At 32.7% G+C, this 19,529-nt stretch overlaps 1 protein-coding gene across 1 annotated transcript; it reads left to right on the top strand.

Moving 5' to 3' along the window:
- The first annotated feature begins 17,332 nt into the window (after positions 1–17,332).
- Positions 17,333–18,492, top strand: LOC132277407 (F-box protein CPR1-like). The gene is made up of 3 exons (XM_059779271.1): positions 17,333–17,479; positions 17,799–17,864; positions 17,962–18,492. Exons 1-3 carry the CDS (start codon positions 17,333–17,335, stop codon positions 18,490–18,492), a joined length of 744 nt encoding a protein of 247 aa, XP_059635254.1.
- The last annotated feature ends 1,037 nt before the right edge of the window (positions 18,493–19,529 follow it).

A 19,529-nucleotide genomic window follows, 5' to 3' on the forward strand; every position in this document is an offset into this window, starting at 1 on the left:
AGACATGAGTATGAACCATCAAATAAACCCCAATAGTATTCTATTAAGCACTATGCCTTGATAATTTCTAGATCCATAGCATCAACACACATAGGCATACATCAATAACACAAAAACTAGAGATAAACACATGAACATCTATTCAAGCATACAAAGATATATGGATAGAATGAAATGATCAATTGGAAGTATTAAATCACACAAATCATTGAATAAACAAGATTTATATATAAAATAAGTGTCAAGACAAGATTACAATACAAATTCCCTCAAAATACAAAGCATTAGAGTCTAGAAAGCATGCTTAGGGCTAACTCTAGCCCTAAGAAGATGTTTAGCCACTCATTGAAGTAGTCATCCAACCTTCAAGGGCTATCTCCATGATAGGAATGACCTCCTTCTTGATGAAAATCCTAGAAGAATGGAAGAACTCCCAAAGATATGTTTCTAGCCTCTCCTCCTCTCTTTTCTTCATCTCTAAGAATGTTTCTAAGTATATGTGTAAGCATATGTGATGATATGTAAAAAATAGCTTAAAATCCTTATATACGTAGGTCAAGTGTCACACCCAATGGTCTGGATTTGTGCACTAGGGTCATTCCAATGATTGCACCATGAGCCAACTTTTAATGAGCTGGAACTTATTTTTTTCGCACTTGAAAGGGTTCGATCGATCGAACTATGTAGAGATCGATCGAACTGAGGTGAGATCCATCGAATGCTGCAGAGATCGATCCATCCTTGGCGGCGCCTTTTTGAATAAAGACAAATCTATGAGATATGTTGGGATATTTTGGAAAAGAGACAAGAGTGGTAGGTGGGGTGATATGTGTGGATAAGATCGAATATTTTCGATCAATCGAAAAGAAGTTGGATCAATCGAATATGATGGATTCTTTTGGATAAGAACAAAGGCTTGAATCCATCTTTCATAATGTAGTCGTTTCCTTTTCTATATTTCCTTATATTTTACTTTTCCAGTAATTTTCATAGGAGTAGTTCTCTAGTTAATCTGCAATTCCTTTACTTGTAATTTGTATTGGAATTCTATTTCATGAAATAAAATATGGATGCTTGGCTTTGTCCCCTCTTTATTTTATTTTATGAATTATCTTTTTAAATTGATGAACCCTTGTGTAGTATCTTTTGCTCCCTTTATAAATTCCATTCTTTTTTCTAAAGGTCCTCTTCATTGACGCAGTGAAAAACCTGAAAGGAAAGTGATAATTCTTACTTTCCAAACAATTGCCTGAAATTCTATAAAGCCGATTTCTTTTTTCGGTTAAAAGGATGAGTTTGGTTACTTTCAATTTGAGACAAAGACTCTGGCACGCCCCCTTAAAAAAACAACCAAACAAGCATCTACTATTTTTAGGGATGGCAAATGGGGCGGGTTTGGGCGGGTGTACCCTCCCCCGACCCCACAACCGTTTAAAAATCCCACCCCCGTCTCTGCCCAAAACCACAAAAATGGGGGAACTTTCCACCCCATGCAGGTAACTATTTAACATTTTTACCCCCGCGAGTACTCGTCCCGCCTCGTTTAAGACCAAAATTTATTTATTGTTGAAAAGATTTGCTCTTTTTTTTTTTTCCCTCATTTTCAATTCTTCACCGTTGCAAATTTCCTTTTAACCAAATTCATTTGTTATTTTAATATTGTTATATAGGGTACTTAATATATAGTGGGAAATATATATAGTAATGAAATAAGGGTACTTAAGTAATTTGCCTATCTAAACGGGGCGGGGCGGTGCATGGCGACCTCCCCCCACCCCCGCACCAAACCCGTGCGGGTTTTTATTACATCAAACCATCCCCGCCAAAATAAGCAAAACGGTCCCCCAAAAATGGTGCGGAGTAGGGCGGGTAGCTATGGAGGCGGGTCAAATTGCCATCCCTAACTATTTTTTACCTCTATGGTACCACAATCTCCTCCCACATAATCAAAATGAGTCATTGTCCATTGAGAATCAATTTTAAAAACCATAGTACTCTTGTTTCTCAAAAAGCTATTCCTGCTGAGGCTGGTCCTGCGAGATTCGGCTCCAAGAGCTTCTAGATGCAGGAAGCTATTTACTTCATGCAATCCAAAAACTCCAAAAACCTACGGAGTTCTAAAACCTAATCCATTCCATCCAGGCACTAGTTTGTAAATTGCTTTCAAATGACCGTATGAAACACCAGAATGGTTTTGATTGGTTATATATGCAAAATACAAATACGTGGAGGGTTCCAAACCCTTATTTCTTGCATGGATGACTAATTAAAAGAAGTAGGTTTGATAATTCACTATAACAAATCGGTGTAAAATCATTTACCTTTACAAATTTTAGAAACATTGACAAGCAACAATCCATTGACTAATAGTAAATATTGGTGATTACAATAAATGCATCATTTTCAAAAAAACCCATAAATATTAACAATAATACAAGACCAATGGGAGATTTGGGTCCAAAGATAGTGTAGCTAAATTAAGTACTGAAAAACTTAGGCCCTGCTGGAATGACACTCTGAGAACAGTTTTTTTTTCTCAGAGTGACAAAAACTCAAAAAACTATTTTTGGACTGATTGGATCAGTTTTTGAAAAATAGTTTTTGGAAAACAGAGTTACAAGAGTGGTTTTTGGAGAACAGATAAAAGGTGTTTTGGGAGTTCTGAAAACTAAGAGTTGGAAATTTGGAAAACACGGAGAACAACATAGGCTACTTAAAAAAGTACGAACAATGAGTTAAATCCTATCGTTTATAATGTTTCTTACAGCCACACAATAGACACTCTCCCTCTTTCTTTTAACAGTTGCAGATTTCTGAGTCACCATGACCAATCTCTCTGTGCCATGCACTTCTTCCCTAAACCCAGATCCTGCAAAACCCAAACTCCAATTAATGCTTCAGATCAACTAGCAGTGGAATAAAAGGGAACCATAGAAGAAGATAAACGACAAATCAATCTAGAAAATATCAGGAAGGTGAAGATGAAGGATGAGGAGAAAGTGGGTTTTGCTTGTTCATGAAAGGAGGTGGATGCAGAGACAACTTACTTGGGGAAATGCGTCTAAGAATTAAGCCGAGAAGAACAAAGAAGACATTGTCGAGAAGTGTTTGAGGTTGCTGCATCGACAGTCGTCGTTAGCTCAATTCGAGCATAATTCAACTGAGAAGGGTTCGGAATAGCGAATTTCTGAGGGTCTTAATTAATTTTGTAGTTTTGCTTTTGGATGATGATTTGGGGGGAGGAGGAATTTATTGAGCTTTTGTTAGGAAGATCTAGACTAACAAAAATGGGTCTTTAGAGGTAAATTAGTGGTGAATACGAAATCCTTCAAAGTCCATGCCATGACATTGATTTTTTTTGGCTGAATGAACGATTGAAGTTTGAGGGTTTTTTTTCTTTTTTTTTTTTAATCCTCTATTGTTAGTGTAGAAAGAAGCTTTGTGACTATGTAGATGAATTGAGATAATGAATATGAAACATTTTTTTGGGGTATGGAATTGACAATTGCTCTTATATGAAGATGAATAATATATTGTTAGATGGGGAATGCTTAATCTTTTTTGGTGAAGGATATTTATCATAAAGGTTCATAATTTCTTTGATGAGGTCTGCAATTGGAAATATTTTTTTATCGTTGAGTTTAAATGTTTAAAGCTATTAATATTAATGAGCAATGCTAATAACAAGTGTCTACATCTAAATCTACATTGATGGGTTCATGTTTGACCAACTAAACCTTACCTATTTTCAAGAAGTCCATGGATCACACTCAAAATTAGAGAAATGTTTTAAATATCTAATTATAACTACTTGGCCTAATCATACACCATATACTCTAAATTATTTGGATGCAAGTATTCAAATGAGATGTTTGTCTATGGTAAATATTATTGGTACTTATGATAGTTGACAGCTTTTCATGTAATTGGAACTTTTTTTCTCATGATTTTGTAATTAATTTTGTGTAAAATAAATGTGTTAGATTAATTTAGAAAATTATTTTCAAATACAACCAAGTAGATTTATTAGTTTTTGTTTTCCTGTTTTTGTAATTTTTCCAACCAAACATATTTTTAACTTCAAAATTTTGAAAATGATTTTCTATTCTGATTATTTGAAAACTGTTTTCGCAATTGCAATCCAAGTAAGACCTTTAGAACTGAATTTTAAGTGATAATTAAAAAATATATAATTCTTTATATTTTCTTTATATTTTAAGCATTGATAAGTGATGTCTATACTTTTTAAATTTTTACCTTGTTTTAAGTGATACTTACTAATTTTTTAAGTGAAATTCATTTAATTGGATAAATGCTTAATCTATTCAGAATTAAATTAAGTAATCAAACAATTGAGTAGCCAAATAGGTATAGGGATCAAGTCTCTATAAAGATATTGTGGGTGTTTGTTTCTTGTTGCTAAAAAAAAAAAAAAAAAAAAAAAAAAATAGAAAAAACATTGCTTTAAGAAACTTACTACGTATTCAATTTATTTATTACCATTAAGTATCATTAGAGTGAAGGGACAAAAGTTGACCCTTCTCTGTTTGAATTTTGGTGCTCATTGGCATCAAGAAAAACAAGGACATGATATGATTGAAGTTAGGCAAGGTGCAATTTTAGAATTTCTTATATTTGTTATAATTAGTTATTTTGGTCTTAAATATATATATATATATATTTAAAATTTTAATGTGTCATAATAAATTTATACAAAAAATTTGGATTAATTATTTTTTAGCTAAAGTCATTATTCTATATTATTTGTATAAAAATATATTTATCAATAATAACCAACCAGGTGTCATGTGCAAGACCTAAGTGTCATGTACAAGATCCACATAACTTTTACAAATCTACTTAATATGAGAATATCTCTAGCAGTTTGTTAAAACACTCTTTGTATAAAATATAGACTGTAAATTTTTTTTATCACCAGTAGTTTATTAAGTTACACTACTACATTGTTATGTATTTTACATAGCATTTACAACATATTTCCTTTTGGCTCCCTTATTCTAGAAATCAACCCTATAGGCCTATATTAAGTAAGTTTCTATAAATTATGTGGAGTATAAGCATGACACTGGTTGGTTGTTATTGTGTATATATTTTTACATAAACTGTATAAAATAACAGCTCCAACTAAAAATAAATAATTCAAAATTTTTGCGTTAGTTTATTATAACACATCATATTTACACAAATATATATATATATATATATATATAGATAAAATTAGATAAATAAGGAAAATTAAATCATATAGACTCATAGTAGATATTAAGTAATGTGATGTCACAGTGGATATATATATGTGTGTGTTCTAGATGCTCTAAAAAAAAATAAAAATAAAAAGCATTAATATCCACTGTGACATCACATTACTTAATATCTACTATGAGTCTATATGATTTAATTTTCCTTATTTATTAAATTTTTTATATTATATATAATATTGCAATACCACACCCAACATGCCTTCACATACACTACTTTCTAACATTGTCCCTCAGAATCTCAAAACCCTAAGGGTATGTTTGGTACGGTGGGTTTAAAGGGGGAGGATAACATTATTTATGAGGGAAAGGGAAGGAAAGGGAAGGGAATGATAATTTTAACCCCCTATCGTGTTTGGTTGGTTAATAAAGGAAAAGAAAATGAAGGATAATAATCATATTTGGGAAAAGAAAGGAAAGGGAATTATTTTAATAAATTGACTATTATACCTTTTTATATTTTAAAAAATAAGTAAATAAATAAATAAATATATATATATATATATATATATATATATATATATGGAGGCGAGATTGGGGAGGCTAAAATGATTTGCCCTAATTTTTTTTTTCTTTTCTTATATATATATATATATATATATATATATATATATATATATATATATATATATATTTAATATAGATGGAGGCGAGATTATATATATATATATATATAGTCTCCTACACCTAATGGGCCACAAGAAAAGAAAAAAAAAATTAGGACAAATCATTTCAGTCTCTCCAATCTCGCCTCCATCTCTATTCTCATTCTCAACTTTGAACTTTCTCTCTTTCTATCTCTCACTCTCTCTCTATACTACAAGAATCAGAAGTTCAAAACCTATACCCATATATTTCAATTTATCTTACTGTCTTCGAGAATCAAAAATTCAAAACCCGTATCAGTATATCATTTCAGATTGTTCAGAAAATCAAAACCCATATCTTTCAGTTTCCATCGCCACTGTTCTAGTTCGGGTTCGCCGTTCGCAAGCTTCAGTCGCTGGCCCGCCGTCTCTCGTTCTTTCTGCAACTGCTAACTTGTTTGTAACTTGTATATATATTGTTTTGAGGGTAAAATTGTTATCACAAATATTACATCAGCCATTGCCTTCCCTTTCCTTCCCTTTCCTCCCATTTTTGGGAAGATAAACAAATCGCTGTACAAAGCTATACATAACCCTCCAAACCCTTCCCTCTCATTTCCTTTCCTTCCACCTATTCTACCCAAACACAATTTTTTTATCACCCACCTTCCCTTCCCTTTCCTCTCATTTCCACTCTACCAAACTGAGCCTAACAAAGCAAGCAGTGAATATGAGAGGGAAGAAGAGAAGCCATGGACACATTGAATCCGACGACTTGATCGCCGACTTCCAGTGGAGACTCTGCTACGGTTCACGTGCGTTTCGAAACAATGGTGTGCCATAATTGATTCCCCTAATTTTATCAAATCGCAACTCAATCAATCACTCAAAACCAACACTAACCGTAGCCTGATTTGTAGAAATTACTTCCTATATTCTGTAGGGTTCGATTCAATTAATGAGATCCTGAAACTCGATACAATTTTCTACGTGATTGACAAAGTAAAACTTGAACCTAACCCACATTTTAAATCAGAGCATCCATGGCTAGTTGGTTGTTGAAATGGATTGATCTGTGTACTTGGCGAAAATGAAATCATCATGTTGTTGAATCCATTTACGAAGAAACACCTAATTTTACCTAGTGTGCCAACTTTGAATCTGTTAGAATATTGTGGCTCAAATCAAATTGCCAACTCAGCAAGCATACATCACCCATGACTTCACCATCAACTTGGGCTTCAAGTATGTGCATTCACCAAGTCTCCATGCGTGGCCGCCAAGTAGCAGCCTTGTACGTGATCAGCAAGCATGTTTTTTGGTAACCAATTTTTGGCTATAAATAGCCATATCTCTCATGCATTCCAGATCATCCAAAAATTTAAGAGTGAATTCTCTTAGTAAAGAAAAGCAAAAAGCTAGAGAGTTTACCCCCTAATTTTGGAACACGGATTGATCAAGTCCGCGCACAAAATCAAGGGATATCAAAACAATTTAAGTATTTAACAAGCACAGAATACAAAGATGAATAATAAAGAATAAATAAACCGCTGAAGATAACTAATAAATAAATATTACTTAATGATTCTCCAACAATTACAATTCGGAAATCCCATAACTCAAGGACCCCTTAAAACATTATCCAATAATCCAATACTATTTAAAAGTACACAAGATGAATAGACGAATGACAGTCTCCCAGCTGCGGATCCTCAACCTCGAGACTGGAACCTCTAATAACCTGAAAAATAAATCGTGGGTTAAACCCTACGAGCAAGTTCACTCTACCAGGCCTCTGAAAACCAATAAGCAGATCATCTCTGATCAAAACCAAACCTAATAAAGTTTTAACTTTAATAAAGCACGATATACATGTCTATATATAATTATATATACTATACTAATCACATCCATTAATAGGTTTATTAAATTTCCATACCTATTAAATAATTATTAAAATAATATTCATACCTAGACCAATCTACCATTTCATTTTATAAAAACTCCTTTGACCTTAATCCCATCCTAGTCAGTTGTTTAATCATTTAAACAACAAATTATAATAAAAGCAATACTCTATTAAATCCCAACCCGATAATGATTTTAATTGTTTAAATCACATATCCAAAATCCAAGTTTTGACAAATCATCCACGTCTTCCCCAATATTATTTTATTAATATAAAATAATACACTAACCAGTAAGTACTAAACTATTCTCATTTAAGAATATCTAACCCTAATCCAATCCATACATACAACAACCATAGATGATATTTTAATCATCTAACACATAACAACGTAATTATGCTTTGGCAAATCAACCATGCCATTGTAAATATTTTTATTTATATATTGGCAATTCAACCATGCCTCCATAAGTATATTTATTTATACATTGGCAATTCAACCATGCCTCCGTGTATGTATATTTATACATTGGCAATTCAACCATGCCTCCACAGGTATATTTATTCATACATTTAATTAGCAATTCATCCATGCTTTCCATATATGTATTCTATTCATACAAATATTTAGGTAATATATTTAATCATTTGACAATTCATCCATGCCCACACTTTAACCATGAATTAACTTTAAAATTAACAATACGCTAAATCATACATAGCCATCACATGCATATTATACGCATATCATTAATTTAACAACCAGCCTATTAAGATATGCCAAATAAGAATGATAATATTAATCATCTTAAATGATTTATATATATATATATACCTACACATATGTTATTTAATGTATATATGTGTTTAACACCTTCTTTAATAATCCTTAATTATTTAAAATCAATATACATATATATATATATATATATATATATATATATTCATTAAACTATATATACACATATATAAATAATTATATATATATATATATATATATATATACACACTTCCTTCCATAACAAATTATTAATTTATTATATTTACACAAATTAGTGCAACTAAATATGTCAGAAATAGTTTCCTTTAAATACTCTATATTGGTTTAAATAGTTTTCCGACACTTTCTCACTAAAACATAAATATCTCCTAGTAGGATGGGAATCTGATAATGAAATTGGTACCATTGGAAAGAAGACGAAAAATCCTTGAATTTGAGCTCAAGAATGACCCAATTTCGATTTAAAATGACTAAGTTATGACCATTTTAATTTCTAGTGTCGAATTAGGCCAACATAGTTTCCCATGCGCGCCCACGTGCTTACTATGCACTTGAACGCGCTGGATTCAAGCCTACTTGTGTGCTGGTATTGGCTAAGCTCTTTCAGCTACCGTGAGCTCACCACACTGAATCCATCACTTCCTTTATGCCGCATCCAATGGTCATAAATGAGTGCGCAAATGAACACGCTCACACTAGATTATTTTCTATTAACTATAATAGATCTAAGGTCCAGATCAGCGAGTGCACCATCTTCTCATGGTCTGCAATACACCAAATAATCCTATAGTTGACCAGACCACTTCTATGGTCCAGATACACATGCGCACCAAAGTTTTATGCGCCGCGATGCACCATATCAATTCACATAAGTTTAATTAATCAAATGGCCCTAATTGGCGTATACACCCTATTATCCTACACTGCGCCGCACTGGATCAATTCTTTATTGTGCCGCCGCTCCACATGCGCCAGTTACCTAGTATATATATATATATATATATATTTTCCTAACAAATAATAGGAAAATAAATCCTAATAAATTCCTAAAAATATCAGAAAAATTCCAGAAAATTACAGAACAATTCTAGAAAATAAAGAAACCATAATTAACTCTCTTGGGTCACAAATCCACCTATAGATTGATTTTAAAATATACATAACACCTATATATATCAATTAAAATCCAATAATCTAAAAATCAAATATAATAGTTTATACTTTTTAATTATTCCGATCTAACCATAATTTTTAAACAAATAAATTTAATTAAAGCCTTGATACTCAAGGTGAAATCCTTATGAGTTCTAAGAGGAAAGTTAGAGAAAACTCGCCTGAAGGTTTCGAAACGAAACCGACGCTTTAAGCTTTAATTATCTCTTCCAATTCCGACGTCCTCCTTTTCAGATCCGACCTCCTCCTTGTCAGCCCTTCTTCTTCCTCTCTCTCTGTCTGTTTTATTTTTCTAACGTGTAAAACCTTTAACCCTAAAGCCTTATGTGTATTTTTATACACCTTAAATTCCAAATCCTATTCCAACTAGTATTATGAATTAAAATAATAATCTTTAAATAATTTATATCTATAAACATATATATATATATAAATATATATTCCTTCCATAATTAACTCATTAGTTAATTAAATCATATATACTTATAAATATCAATAAATATATATCTATATATATATCTTTCCATAACAATTATTAATTAATTATATTTATATATTATTATATATATATATATATATAAATATAATTGATACAAAAGTGATCATTTAAATAATTAAATAACCACGGACCTTCATTAATTAACCCAATAAGGTTTCATACAAGCCCAAGACCACATCTTTTGGTCCAACTTTCCTTAAGCCCAATCCAATTAATTTAAATAAATAAGATAATTAATTAAATACAGAAATTAAAATAACTAATTACATGAAGCACATAAACAAACAAGAATTTACAACTAAGTCATATAATACCAATAAAATCAACACACCAATAATTCAATCAATAATCAACCACACAAACAATCAATCATCATACATAATCACGAAATATAACTTAATTAAAATAAGATAATTAATCTAGCACTCAATAAAATAAAATAAATCATTGAAAAATAAAATAAAATAATTAATCATAATTAATAAATCTTTTAAAATTATCGGGGTATTACATTCTTCCCCCCTAACAAACGGAATTCCGTCCTCGGAATTCACAAATCCATGAAATAAAAACTTTGATTATTTAATTTCAAATTTCATTATTCCTTTTATCCGTGTGGAAATTAACCCATCCACACATATTCATTATTAGCAGACACATCACGTAATTAGCTAATTCCATATTTATATAATTGATAAATATAAGTACACTCTAGAGACTCTCACTGGACTAAAGCAGTTTCAACCGGATAGTGGGTATCTCATGTAAAACGCACACAAAGGTGGTTACGAGTCCTCCTTCTACCAGAGCCCACACATCCTTAAACCCAGCTACCCATCTCAATCGGCAATATACGCCTCCATCCTAACCACTGATCCTGAGACTCAAGCTTATATCATGGCCCATATATGTGTGTGTGTGTGTATATATATATATATATATATATATATATATATATATATAATCCATTATATCCACATAAAAGTAAACTATCCAACCATATTATTTCAATGGCATACCATCCAACTATTCCGTTGACCTGACACGAATAAGTAGGACTTAACGCTATGGTTAATCCGTTCCCTTATAAATATATAGGTAGGACTTAACTTCTTTGGTTAATCCGTCCCTGAAATGCCACCGTCCCATACCGGTGTATTAAACCATACAATTCATAAATAAATAGGTAGGACTTAACTATTCCGTTAATCCGTCCCTAAAATACCTCCATATTATTTTATTGGTGCATAAATCCATAAAACCCATACTTCAAAATTAGGGGAAGACTCAACGATTTACCAATACCTTCTAAATCGGTGTCTTACCATTTTCCTGATAAGACTCAATGATTTACCATTAGGACACACTAACGGACCGAATATAGAATACAATGAATCCTAAACTTAAGCTCTAAGTAAAAGAGTACACAACGCGGAAGTCACACAACGAAAGACACCCTAGGGACACTTGAACCTGGAGTGCTCTGATACCAACTGTAATACCCCCTAATTTTGGAACATGGATTGATCAAGTCCGCGCACAAAATCAAGGGATATCAAAACAATTTAAGTATTTAACAAGTACAGAATACAAAGATGAATAATAAAGAATAAATAAACCGCTGAAGATAACTAATAAATAAATATTACTTAATGATTCTCCAACAATTACAATTCGGAAATCCCATAACTCAAGGACCCCTTAAAACATTATCCAATAATCCAATACTATTTAAAAGTACACAAGATGAATAGACGAATGACAGTCTCCCAGCTGCGGATCCTCAACCTCGAGACTGGAACCTCTAATAACCTGAAAAATAAATCGTGGGTTAAACCCTACGAGCAAGTTCACTCTACCAGGCCTCTGAAAACCAATAAGCAGATCATCTCTGATCAAAACCAAACCTAATAAAGTTTTAACTTTAATAAAGCACGATATACATGTCTATATATAATTATATATACTATACTAATCACATCCATTAATAGGTTTATTAAATTTCCATACCTATTAAATAATTATTAAAATAATATTCATACCTAGACCAATCTACCATTTCATTTTATAAAAACTCCTTTGACCTTAATCCCATCCTAGTCAGTTGTTTAATCATTTAAACAACAAATTATAATAAAAGCAATACTCTATTAAATCACATATCCAAAATCCAAGTTTTGACAAATCATCCACGTCTTCCCCAATATTATTTTATTAATATAAAATAATACACTAACCAGTAAGTACTAAACTATTCTCATTTAAGAATATCTAACCCTAATCCAATCCATACATACAACAACCATAGATGATATTTTAATCATCTAACACATAACAACGTAATTATGCTTTGGCAAATCAACCATGCCATTGTAAATATTTTTATTTATATATTGGCAATTCAACCATGCCTCCATAAGTATATTTATTTATACATTGGCAATTCAACCATGCCTCCGTGTATGTATATTTATACATTGGCAATTCAACCATGCCTCCACAGGTATATTTATTCATACATTTAATTAGCAATTCATCCATGCTTTCCATATATGTATTCTATTCATACAAATATTTAGGTAATATATTTAATCATTTGACAATTCATCCATGCCCACACTTTAACCATGAATTAACTTTAAAATTAACAATACGCTAAATCATACATAGCCATCACATGCATATTATACGCATATCATTAATTTAACAACCAGCCTATTAAGATATGCCAAATAAGAATGATAATATTAATCATCTTAAATGATTTATATATATATATATACCTACACATATGTTATTTAATGTATATATGTGTTTAACACCTTCTTTAATAATCCTTAATTATTTAAAATCAATATAATACACATATATAAATAATTATATATATATATATATATATATATATATATATATACACACACACACTTCCTTCCATAACAAATTATTAATTTATTATATTTACACAAATTAGTGCAACTAAATATGTCAGAAATAGTTTCCTTTAAATACTCTATATTGGTTTAAATAGTTTTCCGACACTTTCTCACTAAAACATAAATATCTCCTAGTAGGATGGGAATCTGATAATGAAATTGGTACCATTGGAAAGAAGACGAAAAATTCTTGAATTTGAGCTCAAGAATGACCCAATTTCGATTTAAAATGACTAAGTTATGACCGTTTTAATTTCTAGTGTCGAATTAGGCCAACATAGTTTCCCACGCGCGCCCACGTGCTTACTATGCACTTGCACGCCCTGGATTCAAGCCTCCTTGTGTGCTGGTATTGGCTAAGCTCTTTCAGCTACCGTGAGCTCACCACACTGAATCCATCACTTCCTTTATGCCGCATCCAATGGTCATAAATGAGTGCGCAAATGAACACGCTCACACTAGATTATTTTCTATTAACTATAATAGATCTAAGGTCCAGATCAGCGAGTGCACCATCTTCTCATGGTCTGCAATACACCAAATAATCCCATAGTTGACCAGACCACTTCTATGGTCCAGATACACATGCGCACCAAAGTTTTATGCGCCGCGATGCACCATATCAATTCACATAAGTTTAATTAATCAAATGGCCCTAATTGGCGTATACACCCTATTATCCTACACTGCGCCGCACTGGATCAATTCTTTATTGTGCCGCCGCTCCACATGCGCCAGTTACCTAGTATATATATATATATATATATATATATATATATATATATATATATATATATATATAATTATTTTCCTAACAAATAATAGGAAAATAAATCCTAATAAATTCCTAAAAATATCAGAAAAATTCCAGAAAATTACAGAACAATTCTAGAAAATAAAGAAACCATAATTAACTCTCTTAGGTCACAAATCCACCTATAGATTGATTTTAAAATATACATAACACCTATATATATCAATTAAAATCCAATAATCTAAAAATCAAATATAATAGTTTATACTTTTTAATTATTCCGATCTAACCATAATTTTTAAACAAATAAATTTAATTAAAGCCTTGATACTCAAGGTGAAATCCTTATGAGTTCTAAGAGGAAAGTTAGAGAAAACTCGCTTGAAGGTTTCGAAACGAAACCGACGCTTTAAGTTTTAATTATCTCTTCCAATTCCGACGTCCTCCTTTTCAGATCCGACCTCCTCCTTGTCAGCCCTTCTTCTTCCTCTCTCTCTGTCTGTTTTATTTTTCTAACGTGTAAAACCTTTAACCCTAAAGCCTTATGTGTATTTTTATACACCTTAAATTCCAAATCCTATTCCAACTAGTATTATGAATTAAAATAATAATCTTTAAATAATTTATATCTATAAACATATATATATATATAAATATATATTCCTTCCATAATTAACTCATTAGTTAATTAAATCATATATGCTTATAAATATCAATAAATATATATCTATATATATATCTTTCCATAACAATTATTAATTAATTATATTTATATATTATTATATATATATATATATATAAATATAATTGATACAAAAGTGATCATTTAAATAATTAAATAACCACGGACCTTCATTAATTAACCCAATAAGATTTCATACAAGCCCAAGACCACATCTTTTGGTCCAACTTTCCTTAAGCCCAATCCAATTAATTTAAATAAATAAGATAATTAATTAAATACAGAAATTAAAATAACTAATTACATGAAGCACATAAACAAACAAGAATTTACAACTAAGTCATATAATACCAATAAAATCAACACACCAATAATTCAATCAATAATCAACCACACAAACAATCAATCATCATACATAATCACGAAATATAACTTAATTAAAATAAGATAATTAATCTAGCACTCAATAAAATAAAATAAATCATTGAAAAATAAAATAAAATAATTAATCCTAATTAATAAATCTTTTAAAATTATCGGGGTATTACATTTAGGGTGTAATTGGGTTTTGGGTGTGAGCCACTTAAGCATTGTATTTCTTTATTTCCATAGTGAAATATTGTTCTGTCTTCTTCCCGTGGATGTAGGCACAGTCGAACCACGTAAATCTTTGTCTTGTTTATGTGTGCGCTTTATTTATTTTCTTGTCATTTATTTTTCTCTTGTTCTCATAAATTCCTACTCGATCCTTATTTCTTAACAAACTGGTATCAGAGCTAGGTTCGTGTATATTATGTACAAATACTGTTCATATATACTATCTGGGTACTGTTCACAAATACGGTATTTTTCACCCAGTAATTTTTTGGGGAGTTTTTTGAGATGTCGACCAGATACGAGATTGAGAAATTTGATGGCAAGATTAGTTTTAGTCTTTGGCGCATTAAGATGCAGGCCCCACTAACTCAGCAAGGTCTAAAGAACGTGTTATTCGGGAATGACAAGTTGCCAACAACTATGTCCAATGAAGACAAGGATGAGGTCGATGAAAAGGCGTGCAGTGCGATTATTTTGAATTTAGCTGATGAGGTGCTGCATGAAGTTATTGATGAAGACACGGCGACAAAGTTGTGACTGAAATTGGAGAGTCTGTATATGACGAAGTCTCTCACCAACAGACTCTACTGAAACAGAGACTCTACACCCTTCGTATGAAGGAAGGTATGCCTCTTAAGGAGCATATTGATAATTTTAATTCTATTATTATGGATTTGAAAAATACTGATATTAAAATTGATGATGACGATTAAGCCCTTATTTTGTTGTGTTCTTTGTCTCCTTCCTATGAACATTTTGTTACCACATTGCTCTATGGAAAAGACACTATTAGTATGGAGGATATTAAATCCTCATTGAACTCTTAGGAGTTGAGGAAAAAAGTGTCTGGAAATATTGGAGATGAACAAGTCGAGGATCTATTTGTAAGAGGCAAAGGTGAGACAAGGGGTTCTGGTGGTAGGGGCAAATCTAGATCTCATAAAAATATGGAATGTTACTACTGTCACGAGATAGGGCACATCATCAAGCACTGTCCCAAACTAAAGGCAAAGAATAGGAATGGCAAAGAGAAGGTTCAAGAAGCAGTTTATGTGGCAACTGCTACAACGAGTGATTCGGAGAGTGACGATTATGTTCTCATGACAACCTTGTGTTCAGGTATGTCATTTAATGACAGTTGGATTCTTGATTCTGGTTGTTCCGTTCATATGTGTCCTAGTAGGGATTCTTTCTCTTCCTATAAAGAGGTGAAAGGTGGTTCAATTTTGATGGCGGACAGGAAAACTTTCAAAATTTTGGGAATTGAAACAGTCAAGATCAAGACGCACAATGGGTTGGTGAGAACATTGTCAGATGTTCGACATGTACCGGATCTGAAGATGAATCTTATTTCTGTAGGTGTGCTTGACTCCAAAGGTTACAAGGTTGTAACAGAGGGTGGAGTAATAATGGTTGTGATGGATTCTCTTGTGGTGCTACAGGACACCAAGGTGAAAAATTTATACTTCTCCAAGGGAATACAGTAACAGGTGGAGCTTCTACAGGGTCTTCTACAGTTAGCAGAAATCTGCGTTCAGGTCTTGGCAAAAGAAGTGTTCGAAAGAGGAGTTACGATCCTAATTCTCAAAAGGGTTGTAAGGGGAACTACACAACATAGTGGGAGAATGAAATCCGTTTTCAGATGGCAACTGAAATCGCAGCAGTCCTTACAGGGAGGCAGACCCATGAGGACATGTGTGATATTGACTTGGAATAATCTTGGTGACAATGAGATAGTCCATTCGAGTGTCATTAAGATGTGTGGGAGGCAAGTAGTTGGTCACAATAGAGATGCGAAGAAAAGTCAAGGACGTCCTATTCTCCACAAGGGTGAGAAGATGACTTTTCATTACCAGCCGGTGGTTTGTGACCGGTTGAAGAAGGTTGCTGTAGGAGATGTCAAACTTGGAATTTCTGAGGTTGCTTTTGGAAAACATTTAAAGTTTGACATATGCTTGTGGTTGCGCAAGACATGCATGAGTTGAAGAATAAGAGCCCGAGGGTTAAGTTTGAGGATGACTCAAACTTAACTAAAATTCTTAATTAATTTGTTTCGTGGAGAAGACAGGTTGTTTGGCAGAGATACAATGGCTCATTCGAAATTTTTTTTGGCCAAGGTGGAGATTTGTTAGAATATTATGGCTCAAATCAAATTGCCAACTCAGCAAGCATACATCACCCATGACTTCACCATCAACTTGGGCTTTAAGTATGTGTATTCACCAAGTCTCCATGCATGGCCACCAAGTAGCAGCCTTGTACATGATCAGCAAGCATGTTTTTTGGTAACCAAATTTTGGCTATAAATAGCCATGCCTCTCATGCATTCCAGATCATCCAAAAAATTGAGAGTGAATTCTCTTAGTAAAGAAAAGCAAAGAGCTGGAGAGTTTTGGGTGTAATTGGGTTTTGGGTGTGAGCCACTTAAGCATTGTATTTCTTTATTTCCATAGTGAAATATTGTTCTATCTTCTCCCCGTGGATGTAGGCACAACCGAATCACGTAAATCCTTGTCTCATTTGTGTGTGCGCTTTATTTATTTTCTTGTCATTTATTTTGCTCTTGTTCTCATAAACTCCTACTGGATCCTTATTTCTTAACAGAATCTTTACAATCACGATGTACATTATGGAATGGGATACGATCCTGTTAATGATGATTACAAGATTGTAAGGGTGATCCGGGGGATATGAATCCTTTTATAACCAGGATCACTACCACTCTAATGTTTGGGTTTATAGTTTGAGATTGAATTTGTGGAGAAAGGTTCATGATAATTTCCCTTATGAACTTAGACATCGCTATCCTGGTGTGCTTGTTAATGGTGCTTTGCATTGGCTAGCTGGTCACCAGAACAACGACATTGTGCTCAAGTGCTTGGTGAATGAAATTATTGCTGCTTTTGATCCCGTGGCTGAGAAATACTGGATGCTGCAATTCACCCCCATTTCGGATTTTGGGTGCATGACCTTGGGGGAATTGGGTGGATGCCTGTGTTTGTTTTGCATTTGTAAGATTGGCCTTAGATATGACTGCGTTGAATTATGGGTCATGAAGGATTACAAAGTGCATGCGTCATGGACCAGACTGTTTAAAGCTGATTGGGGACAAATTTATGGAAACGTCACTAACTATTACATCAGAATTTTGGCTTATTCAAAGAATTGCAACGAAGTACTACAAATCAACGACACGATTTGGTGGTTTGACGAGAAAGAGCAAAGAGAAGTTGATATTGGTCTTTCTTCATTTGAAGCAGAGATTTGTGTCGCAAGCCTTGTTAAGCTGACAGGGTGATTGAGGAATCAGTAATTTGTAATTGTTATTATTGTTTATGAAGGTTTTTTGTTAAGCTCTGTTTCGTTTCCTTGATTGTGTGAATAAAGCATGTAGATATTTTTTGTTTCAACTTTTACTCATGTGCTTCAAGTCCAATCTCCTAGATTATTTATCACAAGTCTATTTGATGTCCATCTTATTAGATCATTGATAAGCTGTGTAATGCTAGTTTGTCATAGTTGTTTCAATCATATGCTTTGAGGTTAATCTCTTGTCTATTTTTCCCTTGTTAATTTGAATCTCCATCACGGCAAATCATTTGATTAGGCATGTAAATTCTTCTATATCTTTGTTGTTTGTTTGTGTTGTCCTTTGTTGTTTTCACGCTTAAACAATGGATCTTACTTAAAGCTTGAATGGATAGAGTGTTCTTTGATCATGAATAGTGTTTGTATTGCGCAACTCTCAGAACAAGTGGTTTTTAATTACAATGGAGTTGTGTGACACAATCACCATCCTCACAGATTGCATTACCATCGTTATATTGTTTTTCATGCAAAGCACATGAAAATTATAGTTTCTGAATGCTTAAATGGTTGGATAAAGCTATTAGGGGCTTTCTATCAACGTCATCAGCCTGCATTTAAGTGACAGCCCTGGATAAGGCTGCTGGGACACTCTTCTTTACAGCATGCCATGTTTGCATATTATTGTTAAAAGTAGAGTTTGTATCTTGAGAAAGATAGACTGTGTATATCTTGAGAAAAGTCATCCAGCTAAATGAAAGGAGTGTCTGGATTGAAGGTCAAAAACTCAAATCAAGTACTGGCACATGCTTTGGGCCATAGTTTTGGCACCAACATTTTAGGAGAATGATACTAGAAAATTCTCGACTTCTCTGTTCATGTCAGCTTCGATTGTAGACTTTCTAAACTTGGGATTATGTTAAATTGTGGTGAAGAATGAGAACAAAAAAAAAAAAATGGAAGAATGTTGAATGCTAAGTAGAAGTCTATTTTATATTGGTATTTCTTCACTTGAAGCAGAGATTTGCG

Source organism: Cornus florida, unplaced genomic scaffold (genome assembly GCF_030987335.1).
Source record: "Cornus florida cultivar Cherokee Brave unplaced genomic scaffold, ASM3098733v1 CherokeeBrave_3.0.0_Hap2_Chr01, whole genome shotgun sequence".
Classification (NCBI taxonomy): Eukaryota; Viridiplantae; Streptophyta; class Magnoliopsida; order Cornales; family Cornaceae; genus Cornus; species Cornus florida.

What these genes read in the sequence shown, in the direction of transcription:
- LOC132277407 (XM_059779271.1), top strand. Translation starts at nt 17,333, where the DNA reads ATGGCTCAAATCAAATTGCCAACTCAGCAAGCATACATCACCCATGAC. An exon ending in ATCAGCAAGCATGTTTTTTG is followed by an intron (nt 17,480 to 17,798) that starts GTAACCAAATTT and finishes ATTTCTTAACAG; the next exon opens with AATCTTTACAATCACGATGT. An exon ending in TTAATGATGATTACAAGATT is followed by an intron (nt 17,865 to 17,961) that starts GTAAGGGTGATC and finishes TTGTGGAGAAAG; the next exon opens with GTTCATGATAATTTCCCTTA.